At 33.8% G+C, this 22452-nt stretch overlaps 2 protein-coding genes across 2 annotated transcripts; one reads left to right on the top strand and one right to left on the bottom strand.

Annotated features, from left to right (window-relative positions):
• Positions 1-3382: 3382 nt before the first annotated feature.
• On the top strand, positions 3383-21262 carry LOC141846363 (uncharacterized). Its single transcript, XM_074734384.1, has 8 exons — positions 3383-3723; positions 4614-4743; positions 4835-4962; positions 7766-7904; positions 8104-8215; positions 19953-20016; positions 20112-20345; positions 20899-21262. The coding sequence occupies exons 1-8, from the start codon at positions 3571-3573 to the stop codon at positions 20905-20907; spliced, it is 969 nt and encodes a 322-aa protein (XP_074590485.1). The 5' UTR covers positions 3383-3570; the 3' UTR covers positions 20908-21262.
• On the bottom strand, positions 12494-13338 carry LOC141845990 (uncharacterized). Its single transcript, XM_074733970.1, has 2 exons — positions 12630-13338; positions 12494-12522 (listed from the first exon to the last, which is right to left on the bottom strand). The coding sequence occupies exons 1-2, from the start codon at positions 13321-13323 to the stop codon at positions 12494-12496; spliced, it is 723 nt and encodes a 240-aa protein (XP_074590071.1). The 5' UTR covers positions 13324-13338.
• Positions 21263-22452: the final 1190 nt, after the last annotated feature.

Raw genomic sequence — 22452 nt, 5'->3', positions numbered from 1 at the left:
TTAGTCTTTCGCTCCTATATTCAAAATTTTTCAGCGATCGATTTAATCATTGTAATAATAATGAGCTAAATTTAAAATTCAAATTTTGGAGATAATATCTGGATGGGGAATGGGGATGCGTGATGGCCAATGAGAATTTAGTCCTCGTTGGAAATTTGATTAAATAAATAGCAAATGGATGGATATACAAAGAATAAAATTTGAATTTTTGGAATTTGGAGGGTGTATGAGAAAAGGGTTGCCTTGGCATTGGAGGCTGGAGTGGAGCCCATGTTATGGGAGTACTTTTTTGTTTGTTTTTTACGATGCGACTGCCGAACTATCAAGCAAAGCAGTATTCTTGCAAACTAGTGACAAAAAAAAAAAAATAAATAAAATTTTCTGTGCACTCAATTTTCACATTTAAGTTTTAAAATATTCTTTTCACCTTTCGATCCTAAATTAAAATAATAAATTAATTTTTTATTTTAATTGAATTAAACTAAAACCAATCAAATTAAATTATAAAAATTTTAATTTTAATTATTTTATTAAAAAATTTATGTCATTAAATTCATAATGATCCCCTAAATATATCTTTATATATTTTTTTTAAATATAAAATTTTAATAGAAAAATTAAAAAAAAAAAACAAATGGCAAATTAAACTCTCCACATTAACTAAGTCAAATTATTCGTAGGCCTCAACCCATTGAATACTCATGACATTAATTAAGTCACTCCCAAGACGTAAATTGATAATCAAGTACTCAATTTGTATTGATGAGTAAAGGTTCAAGACGTGATGGCATTTAGAAAGCTCTCCCACTCTTCATAAGGATGTTTGCCGTGAGCATAATCATGTTTTTATATTAATATCAATGATATTAACTAAGTCAAATTAGGGTACAATGAGGTTGATTCTCATCTATGGAGTTTGAATCTGTTGGGATCTATATGCGCGAAAAATCGATTAAACCGCATATAACGCAGCAGAAAATAGGATCATTCCAGAAGATCCATGTGAAAAACATACTCGTTTGACAATTCTACCTACTAGAATTGAGTTTACCTTCGATGCGTGTCCTTCGCAATCCCGACAGCAACTCTTTGCCTTCAAGGTCGACGGATCTCAGCACGATCAATGCGTTCGTGCCTCCATGGTATCCACACGAACACTGAAATGGAGAAGAACCAAACTGTGATGCTAGCCACAAGAGGAGGTTCGACCAAAGGTGGAAGAGAAGAAGAAGAGGGAGAGCAAAAGCATCCAACAACCCTTCATCAAGAGCCTCTCACCCCTTTTTATATCCTACCATGGGATATGAAGGGTTTTGTCCTTTAGTGATCTAAAGAATTAATATTTTATTAATTCACATGCATCTCATGCATGAAGATCTTTCTCCTCTTTTAATGAAGATCATACATCTCATGCATGATAATCTTTCTCTTCTTTTAAGGAAGATCATGCAGCTTTTTAATGATCATGCATGCATCTCATGCATGATAATCTTTGATGAATTCGAATTTGACTTATGTGACTTGAGTCCAACTCGAGTCTCACACAATCTGAGTTGACTTGAGTTCAACTCGAGTTCAACTCAAGTCCAACTCAATCCGAATTAACACTAAGGGCTAATTCTAAACAAATGACACTGGAGTATGATGTTAAGACTCATCTACACTTCTCAAATTTATTTAGTAGCAGTCAGTGGGATCAGACTCTCCACCTTCAAAATTAATTAGATCATAAAAATTAAATATGTGAATTAATAAAAAATTCAACAACTATAATTTTTTAAGAGATGAGGCTTAATATTGATAGTTATTCTGCTCCAATCCTTTCAACAAATATATTGATGCCAACTTAAAGAGGAGAAAATACTTGGAATTTCTGAAAAGGATAATAATTATTTCAGTTTCATCGAGATTCGATTCTTATCCATTTCAACAAATTCTACTCCGTCATAACTCATAATCAACTGAACTATGTCCAGAGGCAATAATTTACAATTTAATTGAATGAGTCATTAACAGTCACTCTCATGATCAGCACATTTATTCTAAGCTAAACATGTGTAGTAAACATGCAATTGTGACATGAACCATGACATCGATAGTTTGATATTAGAATACAATACAATTCAAAGTGAGTGATATCATCAAACTTAAACACAATTCATTTACGACTTGATTTGTGCGATTCGTAATAATAAACGTCTTTGTCATGATCTGTTTTTTAATAAATTATAATTGATTTTTGTCAACCGTACGGTTCTGAAATTTGGTTCAAAGCACAACTTCATTAGAAGTCCATTGATTTGTGATAAATTATAAAGTGTTTATGATCAAAGTGAACGATAATGTACTCATCAAATTCTCAAGTTATTTAGGGTTTAATTGAACATATATATATATAGAGTCATTAATTTGGATCAGATCTATTCAGCTCGCTAAATAATTTTAAAAAGTTAAGTTAAAATTTTAAAATGAACCTAAACAAGCCAATCGGGAGTGATTACAGGTTGCAAGTCCAAGCATGGCGGGATTGCATTATACGTTGACAAGGAAAAAAAATTCAAAATAGAAATATTCCATGTCAAAATTTATTTATGAGATAATCAAATTTAATAAATTGTAAAGATTATATATATATATATATATATATATATATATAATATTGCTATTATAAGCGCCCCGGTTCGGTGCGCGCACCGTGAGCGTCTAGATCTCGGCCGTCCGCTTCCGATCGCGATAAACGTAGACCGTTCGATTGAACAGTGATTCTCCTCGGACCTTCGCCGCTTCCCGCCGCCCGTTCATCGCCGTCCGACCACCAATTGCTGCGGCCGCCCGTTGGAACCGCAACTCGATGGCGGTCCGGCGGGTGCCGGAGTCCGGCCCCGATCCGGCCGGAGTCCGGATTTCCGGCCGAAATCGTCCGCCAGTGTCTGGCGGCGATTCCGGCCCCGATTCGGCCGGAATCCGCGGATTCCGGCCAAAATCGCCGCCAGGCACTGTTGCCCTTGTTTCGGCCAGAATTCCGGTAATAACATTGAATAAAAAATATTTTTGATATAAAATATTTAATCGACTTTTTTATTTTGTTTTTAAAAAAGAGCTGCTCTTTTTGATAATTTTAAAATATCTTTTTGATTTTTATCTTTTTTTTTTATCAAAGAAACATAGGGGTGGAGTATAATACATTAAACATTTTAGAGTAAAATGGAACAATTTGTAAGCCGTGGTGTGGTCGACCAGCTCAAACTGACGCTTTTCCCCGGTTCATCTGGTTGCGTGGCTCACGTGCAACGAAACTTGATCGAGCCCTTTCTTTTTGGACTCATCCTCATTATTAGGCTCGTTCGTTTACTCAAAGTCAACGATGAAGACTGGAGGAGCGCGAAGGTAACGGAGAGGGTTCTCCTCTTCCTTCTCTCCCACTTCACTTGGCAAAAGGAACCCTGGGAACCGAAGGGGAGGAGGATTTCCTGCTTGCAATCGCGAATTCTACGTCTATTACATCTTATTCCTAGGTCCGGGCTTCCCGGCGATGCCGATCTAGCTCCGGCAGGCTGTAAATCATCGGGAATGGCTCATGGCGGCTACGCCAGGCGTCGGATCGCCGAGAGGAGACCCCTTGGCCGGCGCTCCAAGGGGATGGGGTTGGATAAGAGGCGCAACAAGTTGAAACGCGTCTCCATCAAGAATCAGATCCGTTCCGTTGAGCGCTTTCTTCGTAAGGTACTCGGGCCTCAACATCCATTTAATTTCGTGCTTGTTCTTGCGGTGCTTTCCTATATGAGGTTTTAGGCAAATTTTGGGTTTTGATTAGCTCGGAGTTGAAGGATAACGTCGCAGCATTTCATTCTGGAAACAATTAGAAAAACTTTTTATGGAGATTATCTTCCTGAAAGAAGATAGTAAATGAAAATGATATCTAGGACCATCTGTCCTAATCGGATGATGACCAGCATTGAATTTCATTATTAAAAACATTTGCTCTTTTTGTTTCCAAGGCAATGCCGTGCGGCTTGATTTGTAGCGGTCTTCTTTCTAATCCTTCATAAGTTTACTTTGTTGTGACAGCAGTATATACTATTTTGAACTCAGCGTTTTATTGGTTACCAGTTCTTAATCTAGATTGTATAACCCAACGTCATGTGACTGTGTCTATTTTGTTTATAATTTTTAGTTTTTTAGGCAATGTTGTCGTATTTTCTTCTCCATATTTGCTCAAAGAAGTTTTGTGGTTGTTTTTTTTTTCTTTAAGTGTTATGAACATTTCTTTTTCCATTTTTATTTGTAAGTCACTGACCCCTTATGATCTACTTCATTGCCACATTATTCTTCTCAAATGTGTAAATTATCATGGAGATTTATGGAAACACCTATTCAGTGTATAGTCCTGCAATTGCATTCATGGAACAAGACAATGTTGATATCATTCTTTTCCTATAAATATCTCTTATGATTTTTTGTTTGTTGGGTGATTATTTTTTGTAATTTTAAAGTGAACTTTGCAATGAAGCTATGGTGTTGAGTTGATTTCCTATGTGTAATATATTCCTTCACTAAGTCTATGAACATCTTTGCTTGCTTGATGAGTCTTTTAACACATTGGACATATCTAGCACTTGCCTGATGAAGTCAGGAAGGCTCAAGAAAATAAGTTGGAAGAACTAAAGCAGCAACAGGAGCTTCAGACACGCTTGGAACTGGAACATAAGATACGTTTGAGGGACAAAAAGATAAAATTCTTTGGTATATTTTTCTCAATCTAAAAACTATTGTAATTTGTAGGATCACACTTTGGCTCATCATTTCTGTTTATCTTCCTGTGGTTTTTAATTAGAGAGGAGAAAGATTGAAAGGATGATACGAAGGCTTGAGAAACAACAACGTACATCATCTAATCATGCCTTGGATGAAAGCATGCTGGATCAGCTTTCCAAACTAAAGGAGGATCTAAATTATGTTCGTGTGAGTTCAGTTTTCCCTTTATCAATCTAAATATATGAATGTTCTTATTCTTCTTGCCCACGTATTGTGCAAAATTTATAAAATAGAATGAGTTATATAAACAAATATTAGATTTATTAAAAGTAAAGTTAATTATTTTCAGTCTTTTGATTATCTTTTTTTTTTGTTAAATATGTTACTACTAAAAATACTTAATATCATCTTTGAAATATTAATATATTCTATCTTTGGAATAAAATCGTAACCCATCTCTAATAATATCTAATTTTTAATTAATAAAAATATGATTCAATGATAAATTTTATCATTTTTTTTACAAATTTTATTTATCGAAAATGAAATATTTAAAAATGAAATCCCCATTTGAGTTTTTAATAGAAAGCACAAAATTTATTAAATTGCTTTAGAATTTCCAATTCACAAATTCTTAAGTATACTGATTATTTTTCTTTCCACATACTTGTTTTCCTAATCTTTCAAATTTAAATTTCTTAAATTATATTTAAATTCAAAATTTAAGATTGTAATTTTGATTGCTTAAAGATAAATAATTCTAATTAATCAACAGTATTAAAAGTTCATTGTTGCTTAATATAAATAAAACGAGTGTGGCTAGAATTAAGTAATATTATATTGAGTTAACTATTAGGCAATCTTGATAGACTAATAGAATAAATAAAAAAACACACCATCCAAAAGTCAATTAAATATTTTTTTTATTTAATGTGAATTGCACAATAACAATCATAATAATAAGTTAAAATATAGAACTTGAGTATAGTGTTAAATCTGTAAGGGTTCTCACAAAATATGTTGGATAAGAACAAACTTTATAGGTATACTGATTGTTCTCACATTAGGGATGATAATTTTCTCCTGAATCCGGTGGAGGATATGATATCCAACCCAAATGGAGGAGAGTATGGAGAGATTTTTTGGACTCGATTAAATAATCGGGTAATCGGGTATGAGGATCTTTGGGTTTGGGTATGGAGGCAAGTCTGATAGAATCCTACCCATACCCGAATACCCGATTACATTATAACATATATATATATATATATATATATACATGTATATATATTTATATATTAAAGAAATATTTCTTTTTCGAAATCCTAAACAAAATCCAAAACCCACTAACACCTCTTCAATTTGAATTTTACAATTTTTTTTCATTTCACCGGTGGCCTACCTCTTTATTATTTGTTCTATGATGTTTAGTTTGCTAATTTTTATTTTTAATCTTTTTTCTTATTATTTTCTTAAGAATTTGGTAAATATCCATAGCTTTATCAAAATAATTCAAATTTAAAAAAAATAATTGTAGGTGGTAATAGGATATTTGGGTAGGGTAGGGCATGGATATCCGATCCTCCAACGGGTGTAGGGATGAGGATGAAAGTTGAATACTTGATGAGGATGAGGATGAAGGATATGGAATTCGATCCAAATTCGATCCATTGCCATTCCCATCTCACATGCAAAAACTCTATGTTCCAAATCTAAGAATCAATATTCATTTAAAGTTTGTTCTTATATAACCTATAGTGTGAGAAGTCTTGTATATTTAACATTATACCCATATAGCGGTCCTTGCTGAGAGGCGTTGCAGTTGGACTTTGCAACACTCCTTTTGAGGAACAATCTAACATTAACACAATAATTTGATGGATTTATTCATAGAACATTCGCTTGTCTTTGATGTTGGCGGGCAATCTAACGCAACCTTCAACCTTTTTCACCCGGGCTTAGGGCCGACATTGACGGTTTTGGGTCATGCCAAGAATGATTTTTTGAATATTTTTAAAAAATGATTTGAATCTAGAGACTATTCTTAGGCGTGCACTAGCCAAAATAAGTTATGAACTTATGACAAATTACTTACGTGACAAATTGCCTTGAAATCATGTGATTTCAAGTGAAGATAGACTTTTTTAAAGTGTAGTCATTCTCATCTAAGTTGACCTGCCTTCAATTCATGACAGTCTTGAAATTTTAAAATTTTTCAACGTCAACACTAAGGATGGAATAGGAGATTAAGAGCTCATCCAACCCCAGTAAAAGTAGGTTGTGCAAAATCTTCTTTTAGGTAATGTTCACAATTATGTGAATATTATCAGCTAAGAAAAACTAATTAAACAATGAGATTAAATTATTAAAGAAAGCTAGCAGTGGAGAAATTACCAGAAATAAAATATTAATTATTTTATTTATTTAAAATTTTTCAACAGTTTTGGCATGCTTTAAGGTTGGAGATTTTAAGATGGTAATAGATTATTGGAAGAAAATGACAAGTTTAAATTTTCCATTTTGAAGACAACTAGGTTGATTTTTTATGTAGTGTAAATTGTAATAAAAACCTTAATGACTATTATTGTTATGCATATTATTAATTTACAATTATTTGATGTTATTCATAGTCATATGTACTTTCACTTTAAGAAAGTTTTAATTCTTTGTAAATGACATTTGGTATATTTGTTTATAAATGCATAGGTGTCTTAAAAGATGCTCATGCCATCATATTATTAGCTATTAAGAATGCTCTCAAAATGCTTAGCTGGTGTGCAATGATATAGAAAGGCATGGTGAACATTGCTTTTAGATATACATAGATTTTTTTATGTAGCTGGTCCATTGAAAGATTCTAGAAATTCAGAGATGGATTACAATTAGCCTCTCTCTACTTATCAACGTGTCATGTAATCTGTACTGAATGTTGTTTTTATTGTTTGTATATTTGATGCTGAACACTGAATCTTTCAAAGTGATATCTGACTTATTCCCCTTGTTGATACAGTTCTTCCCGAAGACTGAAAAATATGTTTCACTGTTTGTTGGTGGTGATAATCCAGCAATTGCAGATAAAAGAAATAAATTGCGTCAACAGGTGAAATCTAATCTTATAGCTGCTGCTGCAAGTGGAAAGGATTTAGAAGGTTATAATATTCTTACTTTCAAATTATTCAATACTTGTCCGCAGTTTACAAACTGTTTGCAACTTGTTCCACCTGTTTCTAGCATTTTGCGTGACACCAAATAGTTTGGTATATAAACAAATATTTTTATGCATCCATCACTTAGTGTTTGTCACTTGTATCTTGCTAAAATTTCAATGTAGTCATATTGATTTAGCAGAAACAGCAAGTGATGATGATGCTTTAGATGTGAGTGAGGATGACTTTTTCTTGAGTGGAAGTTCAACTGATGAGGCAGAGGCAGATGATGAATGGACAGATAGAAGTACTAGGTATGTTATTTCATGAAAGAATGAGTTATTTCCAAGTTAATGATTTTTAGTGATTGATGTAAGATTGTCTCTTTGTTCAAAGACTATTACATTTGATAAATTTTTTTTGTTGATAATTCGCTATTCGCTAAAGGACGAAGTAATAAGAGTAGTTGGAAAGGGGATAGGATTATAACTCTAAAGATAATGGTTATGAAAGAAACTATTAATGTAATTAGCATATATGCACTTTAAGTAGGATTAGATGAACACATCAAATCTATATTTTGGGACGACTTAGATGAGGTAATATAAAATATTCCGCCAACTGAAATGAATTGTAGGAAAAATGGATAGGGTAATCTTAACACAAAACCCTAAACTCTACTCAATTCTCAAGAAATCACAAGCATAATAATCAGAATTGCGGAAGCATACCAGAACTCATGGTTTGCAGTCGATCTCGAGCAATGATCTTCAATTTGCAGATTTTCCTAAGAATCCAGAGAGTTTTGTCGATGGGGAACAAAACTGAAGCGTCGTTCTGCAAACTGGGACCATAACCCCTTTTTATAATTATCTAAGTTTGCTTATTTCTAATTTGACCCCTCAACAAATTAGAAATTACACATGTGGTATCCACACTATTATATTCATGACAATTAAGCCCTTAAGTCAAATTCTTTAATCATAATTTTGACCACATTAATTTTTGACTTATTTAATTGATGACATTAGACATTTATAATTACAATTATGATCCCAAAATTCTAATAATCTCCCACTGGATCATATATGTAAATTTATAAATGTGTTAACTTTAATGAGCTCAAAATTTTGTCATCATAGTCATAGGACTTCCTTAACAATCTCGTCCATTAATTATATAGACATAGGATCAATGTAGTCTTTGTTGTATCTATCACAACTAAACCATCAGTGGTCACGTACATCAATATAATCAAATGACATAGATCAATCATGAATGTGTGGCATGAAAATTACATGCAAGGTGATCTATTCATGTCAATTTTCAACTGGTCCTCCTTAACCAAAGTGAGATCAAAATATTAACTTAAGTTATACAAAGTGTAATGAAGTAAACATTAAACTTTATATCTGATCAGAAAAATCTTGGTATATAACCAAACATATATAGAAAACATATATAGTACAAACTCCCACTAGATCTAGATTTCACCAAATTGAATAACACCCATATGAGTGGTATGCTCATAGAAGACATTGGGTGGTAAACCCTTTGTAAAAGGATCTGCTATCATGGAGTTTGTGCCTATGTGTTCTATCGAAATCTGTCCACTTTGTACTCTTTCTTTCACAACAAGGAACTTGATATCGATGTGCTTCGATTTTGTCGAGCTCCTATTGTTGTTAGAATATAATACAGCTGATCTATTATCACAAAATAACTTCAATGGTCTCTCAACCATTCCCAAAATACGCAGCCCAGAGATAAAATTTTTCAGCCATATTCCATGATTTGATGCCTCATAACATGCTATAAATTCTGCTGCCATGGTGGAAGAAGCTGTCAGTGCTTGTTTAGCACTTCTCCAAGAGATAGCTCCGCCAGCCAATAGAAAAACATAGCCTGAAGTGGATCTCATGCTATCTTGGCATCCCGCAAAATCAGAGTCAGAATATCCCATGATCTCAAGAGTATCTGACCTCTTATATGTGAGCATGTATTCACTAGTTCTTTTTAAATATCTCATTACCCTCTTTGCTGCTTTCCAATGATCCATTCCTGGGTTGCTCAAATATCTGCCCAACACTCCAACAATGTACGCAATATCCGGACGCGTACAAACTTGAGCATACATAAGACTTCCTACTGCCGAAGCATAGGGAATCTTTTGCATTTCTTGAGTCTCGAGGCTTCCTTTAGGGCACTGTTTAAGACTAAACTTGTCTCCTTTAGCGACCGGGGTGTTACCTGGTTTGCAATCTTTCATGCCAAATCTTTCAAGCACCTTATTGATATAGCTCTTTTGCGATAATCCAAGAATACCTCGAGAACGATCTCGGTGTATTTGGATTCCTAATACAAAAGATGCATTACCAAGATCTTTCATTTCAAAATTTTTAGAAAGAAATCTCTTAGTATCATTTAACATAGCTATATCATTTGTGGCAAGTAAAATATCATCAACATATAGAACCAGAAAGATATGTTTACTCCCACTGAACTTATGATATACACAATCATCTACCACATTCACCTCAAAACCAAATGAGATGATAATTTGATGAAATTTATGATACCATTGACGAGAAGCCTGCTTTAATCCATAGATGGATTTCTTAAGTTTGCAAACCATACTCTTTGGATCTCCTGATACAAAGTGTTCTGGTTGCACCATATAGATTGTTTCCTCAATGTCTCCATTGAGAAAAGCTGTCTTGACATCCATCTGATGGAGTTCCATATCAAAGTGTGCGACAAGTGCCATGATTGTCCTAAAAGAGTCCTTCGTTGAAACTGGAGAAAAGGTCTCCTTAAAGTCAATCCCATATTTTTTAGTATAACCTTTAGCTACAAGACGTGCTTTATACCTTTCTACATTACCATTTGAATCCCGTTTGGTTTTAAAAATCCATTTACAACCAATGGGTTTCACACCTTCTGGTAATAAGACAAGTTCCCAAACTTTGTTGTCTTGCATTGACTTATACTCCTCATTCATTGCCTCGATCCACTTTTGAGAATTTGAATCTTGCATGGCTTGATGAAAGTTGATTGGATCATCCTTCATCATACCATTATTTTCCTCATGTTCTTGGAGTAGTATTATATAATCATCTGGAATAGCACTCCTTTTTTCTCTAGTGGACCTACGTAAAGGCACTTGTGTCTGCACTAGTTCTTGAGGCTGTAGAGTTTGTTCTTCTGAGGGTTGATTAACAATGTCTTGTTGTTCTTGTATTGCATCCTGATTATTATCAGAAGCAATCATAGGAAGGTATACCATTTCCTCTTGAAGAGTAGTGGGAATACATTCCTCCTCAAAGACAATGTCTGCTACTTTATTCTTCCCCCCAAACTCAATATCCTCAAAGAACGTTGCAGTTCCCGTCTCAAAGATTGTCTTTACCTTAGGATCATAAAACTTATAGCCCCGTGATCGCTCAGAATATCCAATAAAGTAACTACTTACTGTTCTGGAGTCCAGTTTCTTTTCATGAGGCCTATACGGTCTAGCCTCAGCTGGACATCCCCAAATATGAAAATGTTTTAGACTTGGCTTTCGCCTTGTCCAAAGCTCAAAAGGTGTTTTAGTAGTTGCTTTAGTGGGTACTCGATTTAGAATGTAAGCTGCAGTCTTTAATGCTTCTCCCCAGAGTGACTCTGGTAAGGTTGAATGACTAATCATACTCCTTACCATATCCTTAAGAGTCCGATTTCGTCGTTCAGCCACACCATTCATGCTTGGTGAGCCTGGCATGGTGTACTGTGGGACGATTCCACACTCCTCTAGGTATTTAGCAAAAGGTCCTGGACGTTGTTCACCTGAACCGTCATATCTACCGTAGTATTCACCACCACGATCAGATCTGACTTTCTTAATTCTTTTGTTGAGTTGATTTTCAACTTCAACCTTAAATGATTTGAAAACATCCAATGTTTGAGCCTTTTCATAAATAAGAAATAAGTATGCATATCTAGAATAATCATCAATGAATGATACAAAATATTGTTGACCATTCCAAGAAGGTGTTGGAAATGGTCCACAAACATCTGTATGTATCAATTCCAATACTTCTGTAGCTCTATATGCACCCTCTTTCTTTCTTTTGGTCTGTTTGCCCTTAATGCATTCAACACAAATATTTAGGTCTGTAAAATCAATCGAATGTAAAATGTCATCCGATACAAGACGTTCAACTCTATTTCTAGAGATGTGTCCTAAACGTCTGTGTCATAATGCACCTGAGTTTTCAGTATTAAATTTACGCTTAGTACCACGTGATTCAGCATTAAGGATCTCAATATAAGAAGCATTTATATCAAGCATATATAGATTGTCATAAAGTATAAGTGAACCGGTTCCAACAATATTAGAATTAATAGATAAACTGAACTGATTGTTTCCAAACGAACAACAATAACCTAATTTGTCCAAATTTGAAACAGAAACCAAATTTCGTCTAAATGACGGCACAACAAAAGTATCTATTAAATCTAAATAATAACCAGTGCTTAACAACAATCTAAAATGCCCTATTGCTTCCACTTCTACTGACTTGCCATCACCTACATAAATGCATCTTTCAGCATCATTTGGCTTTCGGTAGCTCAGGCAACCCTGCATAGAAACACTTATGTTAGTAGTAGCACCGGAGTCTAACCACCAAGTGTTTCTAGGTACTGAAGCTAAATTGACTTCAGAACAGACCAAATTTAAAAACGTACCCTTTTTCGCACGCCATGCGTGGTACTTAGGACATTCTTTCTTGACATGATCAGGCTTGTTACAGAAGAAACAACCTTTCTTGTCATTATCCTGCTTTTGTTTCTTCACATAAGGACCTTTAGTAGCCTCATTCCATCTTTTCTTGCCCTTATCTTTAGTGGTGCTTGCCAAATGGGCACTTTCAGCCTTGTCTTGCTTCAACCTCTCTTCCTCTTGAACACAGTATGAAATGAGCTCATTAAGAGTCCATTTCTCCTTTTGACAGTTATAACTGATTTGGAACTGACTGAACTGATTTGGAAGAGAAATAAGCACTAAATGCACAAGCATGTCGTCCGACAATTCAAGGTTAAGTGCCTTCAACCTTGATGCAAGGTGGGACATTTCCATGATATATTCCCGAACATTTCCCTTGCCTTTATACTTCATGGAAATCAAGCTTTTCAGAATTGTGCTTGTTTCCGCTTTATCACTTTTGGCAAAGCGCTTCTCAATCTCATCGAGATATTCCTTAGCTTTGGTGACACTATCAGACACCGCACCTCTAAAAGCCTCAGGTATGCCGCGCTTGATGATCATAAGACTCATGCGGTTAGAGCGATCCCACTTCTCATAATTAACCCTCTGTTCAGAGGTACTAGAATCTGTAGGAGTAGTAGGTTGCTCTGTCCTAATCGCAAGATCTAAATCCATACAGCCAAGAACAATAAGGATGTTCTCTTTCCAATCCTTAAAATTTGCTCCATTAAGGATCGACACTGAACTTAAGTTAGCAGAAATAGTAGCAACATTTGCTGTAAAAAAGAACATAAGAATATAACATAAATAACATGCTCATGTCGAATAAATTAATATAAATGGCAAATCCCATCAAAAGATACCTAGTGCAACAATAATATCAAGTCTTTGGACAGTAATATTATTTGCAAGTGGTACTCTTGTTGTAATAATCAAACACTAACAATAATGCATGACAAATAATAAACCTATCTTTGGATCGATTTATTAAATTCATGAAAAACCTTATAAATGTTACGTGCTTATTATCACAAGTAAATGTATAATTTTGTAAATATAAATCTTCCTTTGGGCCGACTAACACTTACATAAATATATACATTTACACTTTATTTAATACCTTAATAATATCTCAATATGTCAAATAAAATTAAATTTAAATATCAGAGGTCACTTTGGTAACATATAATTCAAATTTAATTTAATTTGAAATAATAGATATTAATAAAATCCATACAATCCAATTAAAAATTTAAATCAGTATTATAAAATAATTTTATCTAAATAAGTAAATTTATTGGATCATGGATAAACCTTTTGAAATTTGATTTTGGGCCCACAATAGTTGGCCCTTCTATTGCTGCTCACAATAGGAGGCTGAGACGTGGTTTTGTTTTGTTTTTGTTTGTTTTTGTTTTTTTTTGAATGGACGTGGTTTTTTTTTAATGTTATGCTAAAATTGTAAACCCACGTCCCTTCCAAAAAAAAAAAACAACGTTCTTTCCAAAACCGTTCCTTCCAAAACCAACGTAACTACCCAAAATACCGATTCGCCAAAACACAAAAGGCAATTTCTGGCAGCGGCAGTGATTTCTGACAACGAGATTTTCAACGATCACGTGTCTCAATATCTGATGGGAAAGTCTTGAAAAACCGTTCCGGTTGATTCTTGCAGAACAAAAATTTTCCCGGAAACGATTTCAAGTTGCCCTCATAGTCGATCAAACGAAGTTTGATCGACGCATTTAGATCATTGGGCTCTTGTGTTTGGTTTACAGGATCCAAGATAAAAAGGATAATTTAATTAACGCGGAAACATTAAATTATACCTTTTCTTCGGACTGTTGTGAAGGATGTGGATGACCCCTCGATCTTCTGCTGTATTCCTCTCCTCTTCTCGAACGTTGTGTGGGCAACGATCCTTCGAGAATTTCTCCACCAGAATTCTACTCTCCGATGGCTAGCAAACTTTCCTTCCTTCTCTTTTATCTTCTCCACCTTCCTTGCCGCTGTCCCTTGGAAAAATGGGAGCCAACCCTAGGAGAAAAGAGAAGAGGAAGAGGAGGTGGTGGCTGCCGACCAAAGAGGGGTTCCGGCCACCAAAAGGTTTTTGTTTCGTGTGTCCCAAACCCTTTGCAAGCCTCCTCTTTTATAGCTTAGCCATCTCATAAACTTGGTATGATTTGAATCATAAACTTGGTATGATTTGAATCATAAACTTGGTATGATTTCAATCAATCAGATCTGAGAATTTGGTATGATTTCGGAAGTAACCAATTCGAACCCAGAGGCTTAATCGATCAAGGAATCGATTAAGGCTCGTAACTTTTTCTCATTAAGCCTGGTAATCGATCAGGTGATCGATTACCAGCCTCCGTAATGGATCAGCTAATTGATTACTTGAGCTTGGTAATCGATCAGGTGATCGATTACCAAGGTGTGTAATCGATCAGTTGATCGATTACACTGCTTTGTATGGGTTCGAATGCCTAGTTTCTTCACGAATTCTTCCAAGGCGGATTTGAGGATTTCCAGAGGCTACAGCAGGGACCTAGAGGAGGAATTGGTTTAGGTCTCCGATGGGCTTAAGCTTCCCATGTTCTTCACCGAACACACAGCTTAAGTCCATCAATAATAACTCATTCCACTAGAGAGTTATCATCGCACTACCGCACCAATCCCATATTACAATATGGGCTCCTTCTTACTATAAGTACATTAATCTCCCTGTGTTTAAGATATCGTATGTCCGTCAATTAAATGAGTTACTGACAACTCGAATTTAATCAACTTCTAATCCAAGAGTAGTACCACTCAACCTTATTATCATGCGGACAAAGTCCACCTGCAGGGTTTACATGATAATCCTTATGAGCTCCTCAAGGGGACATCATCAACCTATTTTATAGGACACAGTTTCCTTCTATAATCAACAACCCACCATGTACATAATACTACTTCCCAACTCATCGGGCCTTTTGATCTATCGCTCTAAATCTCACCCTTTGATGAATCAAAGAAGTACATACTAAGTACATGTGCTTGTTATTATATAGGGATTAAGAGTATGTACATCCATAGCAACAGAGGTTTAGTTTGATTATATAGTCAGTATAAATCGAACAATCCTCAGATGGTCCTGCTCAATACACACTCAGTGTACTAGTGTAATTCTATAGTCAAGACAGACTAAGACCAAATTACACTACAACCAGTCCAATGGTTTGTCCAATCCATCTTGGTTGTGAACACTGTTTATAATCTATAGGGAACTGATAACATGGTCTTCTGTGTGTGACTCCGCACACCATGTTTATCTACAATATAGATTAAATGGACATTTGCATAAAAACTAAATGCAAACATTGACCAAATGTGATTCTTATTTCAGAATGTTTATTTACATAGATAGCTAGGATTCTGGTATACATCCCAACATGCGGAAGCATACAAGAACTCATGGTTTTAGTCGATCTAGAGCAATGATCTTCAATTTGCAGATTTTTCTAAGAATCCAGAGAATTTTATCGATGGGGAACAAAACTGAAGCGTCGTTCTGCAAACTCGGACCATAACCCCTTTTTATAATTATCCAAGTTTGCTTATTTCTAATTTGACCCTTCAATAAATTAGAAATTACATATGTGGTATCCACACTATTATATTCATGATAATTAAGCGCTTAAGTCAAATCCTTTAATCATAATTTTGACCACATTAATTTTTGACTTATTTAATTGATGACATTAGACATTTATAATTACAATTATGATCCCAAAATTCTAATATTAGGACAATTATACGGCGACTCGAATACAATATGAGATAAGATAATATTAAAATTGAAAATAGTAGCCAAGAGTATACTCGGTGAGTCAAAGGCGCGTGCACCACCAAGTAAAGAATCTTGATGGTAGAATGAGAAAGTACAAGAGAAGTGAAAGAAAAATGAAGAGTCTGTAATATATTATATACTTGCAAGAACGAGGAAAACTTAAAAAAATATACAGTAGCCAAGAAAAAGGCTAAGAAAGCAACGATTAAAGCTAAGAATGAAAATTTTGAACATTTATATTAAAAATTGGATACAAAAGAAGGGGAAAGAGACATTTACAGAATAGCTAAAGCGAAATAGAGGAAGACAAGAGATTTTATTCAAATAAGATGTATTAAAGATAAATGCAATATGATCCTAGGAAATGATAAATAAATAAAAAAGCACTGGAAGAGGTATTTTTATCAACTTTTTAATGAAGGTTTAGGTGCCTAACTTAACTTGGGTAATTTAAGTAGGTTAAATGAGTATAAAAGTTAAATTTTTATCGTAAAATTTAAATTTCAGAAGTAGAACAAGTTTTAAATAGGATGAAAAATGGAAAAGCAGTTGGACCAGATGATGTTCTAATAGAGGTATGGAAGTGCTTAGGGAAATAAGATATTTAATGACTTACAAAGTTATTTAACTTGATATCAAAAATTAAAAAAATGCTCGATCAGTGGAGGGTAAGTATTCTAATTCCCTTATAAAAGAATAAATGATATATAAAAAATTGTGTAAACTATATGGGTATTAAATTAATGAGTCATATCATGAAACTTTGGGAAAGAGTAATAGAAAAAGATTAAGAAAGGAGACTACGATTACCAAAAATCAATTTAGATTTATACCTAAAAAGTCGATAATAGAAGCTATACATTTTTTCAGACAACTAATTGAAAAGTATCGAGAACAGAAGTAAGACTTACATACGGTATTTATCGATCTAGAAAAAATTTATGATAGAGTCCTAGGGAAAATTATATGGAGAATTTTAGAAAAGAGAGGCGTTAGCATAACGTATATTGAATTAATTAAAGATATGTATAAGAATGTAATGATAAGAGTGAAGACCTCTGGTGGATTAATTGAAACGTTCCTTATATAGATAGGGTTAAATCAAGGATCAACTCTAAGTCTCTATCTTTTTACACTAATCATGGACGAACTTACTAGATACATCCAAGATATGATACCATAATGCATATTATTTGCAGATGATATTGTTTTGGTGGATGAGATACATGAAAAAGTAAATATTAAACTCGAATGTTGGTGGAAAACGCTAGAAGTGAAAGGTTTTAGATTTAGCAGAGTAAAGACATAATATATAGAATTTAAATTTAGTAATATTAGACGTAATGAGATAATTGTTAAGATAGGAGATGATAAGTTATTTGTAAGTGAGAGTTTTAAGTATTTAAGATCATTTCTACAAAAGGATGGAGGGATTGAGAGAGATGTCTTACATAGAATACAAACAGGATGATTGAAATAGAGGAGAGCGTCAGGTGTTATTTGTGATCGTAAAGTATCTTTAAGACTTAAAGGAAAGTTTACAAAATGGTGGTTAGACCTAATATGTTATATGAAGCTGAATGTTGGGCTATGACTTGAGCACATGAGTAGAAGATAAAAGTTATAGAGATGAGGATGTTAAGGTGAATTTGCGGACTTACAATAATGGATAAGATAAGAAATGAAAATATTGGATAGCAAGTTGAGATTGCATCTATTGAGGGAAAACTTAAGGAGACACATTTAAAATGATACAAACATGTACGTAGATGACCAATAAATGTTCTAGTTAGACGATGCGAAATTATGATAAATGTGCATATCAAATGAGGAAGATGAAAATTAAAAAAAGACTTGGTTAGTAATAATAAAATAAGATAAAATTTATTTAAATATAAATGATAATATAGTAGGGAATAGAGCTTAATGATGTAGAAGGATCCGTATAGCCGATCCCATCTAGTGGGATAAGGCTTTGTTGTTGTTGTATAGTTTTGTGATAAAACATACTGTTTTAAACCATTGCAAAAGTTTTTTTTCTTATGAGATTATATTTCACCTTGCCAACCTGTTACTGTTGTATTATGTCTTGTTTAACTCAATGTTGCTTCTGAGGATGCCATTGGATATTACTTCATGTTTGGGGAGAATAATATCTTGTTTTTTGATTGTCTACTAATAAGCATCTAAATAACCTGCAACCCTCCTTTAAGATATGTATGTATATGTCAATTTTAGTTGCCTTATCATATTTTACTCAAGGCTTTATAAAGAGTTTGCTATGTGGAACGAAATAAATGGACATTCTGGTGAAACTGCTAAGGAGAATAATAAGAGCATGTATGTGAAGGGGAGCTTTGACATAACGGTAAAGTTGCTGCTGTGTGATCTTATAGTCATAGATTCAAATTGCAGAAACAATCTTTGTGTACAACAGACCCAATGTGGTCCGACTCTTTCTCGGGACCCCTCGTTGGTGGGGATTTTGTGCATTGGACTACCTTTTTATAACTGGGTAATTTTGTAGTGTTTTCAGTCATTTACAAACTGAATAACCATATGTAAACCATAAGCCAAAAGCTAGACTTAGTAGATGGTAGTGAATTTTTTTGGCCATTATGGATTCTTCTTGTCTTCATGTTCCTGTTGCTGGAAATCATTGAAGATAGTGTTTTGTGTTTCGCAAGCACCAACTTAATAATCTGAATCTGCTGAACAAATTCATCTTTGGTGTCCACTTTCTAATTTCTCGTGCAGAAATTTTCAAACTGGCTATTATATGGAAGCAGGTATATGTAAGCCACATGTTTATACATAGAAGCAGCAAATGCTTCTATATGACAATAAATGGAGTTCATCTTCCTATTTGGATGTGCCCATAGTTTGAATACAAATGACATTAGCTGGCGACCTTCCAATAGACCTCTCCCTTGGCACCACTTGGGCAGATGGGCTTATATCACTCAGTATAATTGGCATCAGACTGCCACATGTGGATAAAATAAAAAAAAAGACTTTTTAAATTGATTAGTTTGCTTCTCGAGCTAGACCTTGGAAATTCTGAGCTTTGGTGCATCTGCCAAGTGAAGATTTGCAGGTGCTACTGTTAATATCTTTAGCCCAGCTGATCCTGTTGTTTTTGTTCTGGTTAATATATTAACAGGCAGCAAATTCAATCTGTCAATCATCCATTTAATACTGTCGATAATGCCATGACATATGCCTAGAGTGTTGTTCTAATATGAAAAGATAGGTCATCAGTTATATCTAGACCCTTATGAGTAATGAAACCATGATGCACGTTATTTTTATATGAAAGTTGCTCTTTATTCCAACGATGATTATTGATACAGACCCGCCCTTATGAGTAATGAAACCCATGATGCACGTTAGTTTTATATGAAAGTTGCTCTTTATTCCAACGATGTCTATTGATAGTGACCTGGAGGGTTTACTGATTTATTTGCAGAGAACCAACTTCAAGTACTTCTGGGAAAGCAACATCCAGCATGTCCAGTGATGAAAGGAATCAGGTAATTTCCATCTGAATCTGCAAGAATCAGCTTTTCATCTCTTTTTCTTCACATAGGTCCAACTTGACATGCATTTACCTAATGTGTATGCTCAGAGGCTATTATCTGCTCGAGCTCTAATGCCGCCACCGCGTTCATTGCCATCAAGCAGAAACCAGCCCGTTGAAAACATTGCAATGTCTACATCTAGCAACACATCAAATAGTTGTGGCCCTTCCTCCAAAAGTTCTAGATTTCTTAATGGAGTGGGATCTCAAAACAGCAATGTGAGTTCTGGCTCTGATGCTCGTAAACCACGCCGGAAAAGGAGGCCAAAGAAGAAAAAGCAGGTTGGAATTATTTCTTTCTTGATCTCTAAATCTGTGCATACTCCATTAAATAGGGTCCAATGTGGAAAACAATGTCTAGTTTTGGGCATAAATGAAACTATACAATCATAGTTTTGGATCCAATCAGAAGTTAGTTTCCGGAAATGCTTTTCTTTAGATTCAATCAACAGTGATTTTGGTGAAAACGGTCAGTCCTCTTGCTTCATTGCCTTTGTTGCCAGGGTCATTTGGATAGAATCTTGTTATAGAATCTGTTCGTATGTAGTTTGTATTAACTTAACTTGCACTGTAACTCTTTATAACCTATAAACTAGATATTTTTCTGTGAGAAAGCTTCTGGTTGTCCCTTCTAATGCAATATAAGAAAGAGTGCTCCTTTGCAGATTGATTTGTTGCTCTGGTATAAATCATTTTTAACTTAGATGAGAGAACTGACCTAATAAAGCCTACTCACTGACTCAAAATGCTTAAGACCAAATTAATTGTAGTCCACCATTTAGAATTGTGAAATGTTGATGCTAAATTGGGCTACCCTGTCTTCTTCCCTTTTCAGGCATTATGATACATTGGTTATCAAAGAATAAAGAAGCGCAACCACTGATACTGGAACTTATTCGATCCGATTGCATGGTGAATATTCTACATATCGGTAAAAAGAATGTTTCCCTTTCCATCATGGTTAGCTATTTGGCAATGTATTATAGTTCACATACCCTGCATTCACTGTTCCAAACTTTTGCAATTGTTCCTTCTAATGGTTCTTCAAGTTAGTAAATCAGCTTTCTTACTGTATGACAATTTTTTCAGCATTGTTCTATGTAAATTGTAGGCCTCATGTTGAATTCAGATGGTCTCTAATTAGCTTCCACTGAATCCAGTATGTGTACGTAAAATTGTGTTTCCTTTTGGCTACATGTTTGAGAGGTGAAGTTCTCTTGAATAAGTTGATGGCATAGTTTATGGATCATGTTGAGGTTTTTTTTTTGTTGGGACTTATTTTGTTGAATAAATGTTCCTTATCCCGGACATTTATTTCCATTAGACAAGTTTGCAAACATTTTTATCTTTTATTGTCTAAAATTTAATTATGGTTTTGCTTTTTAGTTTTTGATTTAAATATATATAATTTATGTTAATTTCTTTTGCTATTTCTATCCTTTTTTTTATCTTAACAAAGCTTAGAGATTATACTTATCTGTAATATATGCACGGAATGGTGCTAGTTGAGTTTCAATAAAAGTTCGAGGAATAAACAAGTTTGAATAATTTTGATAAGATCATTCTGTTTAATTTGGTTTATTTACTGCCGTATTTAGATATTTACATTTTATTTTCCTTCATCCATCCCATTTAAGCAAAACAAGACATAAAAATCTGGTGAAATTAATTTTAGAGAGAAATTTTAGTTTAGCTTTCATAGTTGTATATCTTAAATACCCCTTGGAGTTTTGACGATCATTTTAAAAATAAAAAAAGACGTTTCACATTTCATGAATCATCAAATAGACTTTTCTTTTTTTTATCATATTTTTTATTTCAAAAATATCTTTATTTTTAATGTTGTTGTAATAATTATTTTTTAATTATTATAATGTGATAAAATATAATATTTTATTTTAATCAATATTATTATATTAAAATATTATTTATTAATTTGTTCAAAATTATTTCAACTCCATTAGAATAATTTTAATTTAATCAAAATTATCTAAAATTTTTATAGTATTTATTTAGTAGCTATTATAACATTGTAATAATTAATATAATATTATTATATTATTATAGTAGTTATTTAGATAATTATTAGTTACTTAGATAGCTGCTATAATTACTGTAATAATTAATATAATATTATAATAGTTACTAAAAAGTTATATAAAAATTTTAAATTCCAAGGCGTAGTTGAACTAGTTGAAAGTGGTAAAATTACCACTATATAATAAGGGTTGAATCGTAGCAACTATGAAATACTCTCTTATTTATGAATTTATTCGATATCTGATTTATCTATCTGTATCTAACTATAAGGTTGATAATACTAGATGCTCCAAGTGAGCATAATCACTTTTTGTCACCTTACTATAAAAATATTTTGTATTGATTTTTG

The sequence above is a fragment of the Curcuma longa genome, chromosome 15, assembly GCF_044706935.1.
Source record: "Curcuma longa cultivar G26 ecotype Majalengka, Jawa Barat chromosome 15, ITB_CL_G26_1.1, whole genome shotgun sequence".
In the NCBI taxonomy this organism is placed as follows: domain Eukaryota; kingdom Viridiplantae; phylum Streptophyta; class Magnoliopsida; order Zingiberales; family Zingiberaceae; genus Curcuma; species Curcuma longa.
The sequence above is the reverse complement of the archived record's forward strand: the minus strand, read 5'-3'. Positions and strand labels throughout refer to the sequence as shown.

Excerpts from the sequence above, each read along its gene's own strand:
- LOC141846363 (XM_074734384.1), top strand. The coding sequence starts at position 3,571 with ATGGCTCATGGCGGCTACGCCAGGCGTCGGATCGCCGAGAGGAGACCC. Across the intron at positions 3,724-4,613 it reads TTGAGCGCTTTCTTCGTAAG|CACTTGCCTGATGAAGTCAG; the intron begins GTACTCGGGCCT and ends GGACATATCTAG. Across the intron at positions 7,905-8,103 it reads AAGTGGAAAGGATTTAGAAG|AAACAGCAAGTGATGATGAT; the intron begins GTTATAATATTC and ends TTGATTTAGCAG.
- LOC141845990 (XM_074733970.1), bottom strand. The coding sequence starts at position 13,323 with ATGGATTTAGATCTTGCGATTAGGACAGAGCAACCTACTACTCCTACA. Across the intron at positions 12,523-12,629 it reads CGCATGGCGTGCGAAAAAGG|GGTTGCCTGAGCTACCGAAA; the intron begins GTACGTTTTTAA and ends GTTTCTATGCAG.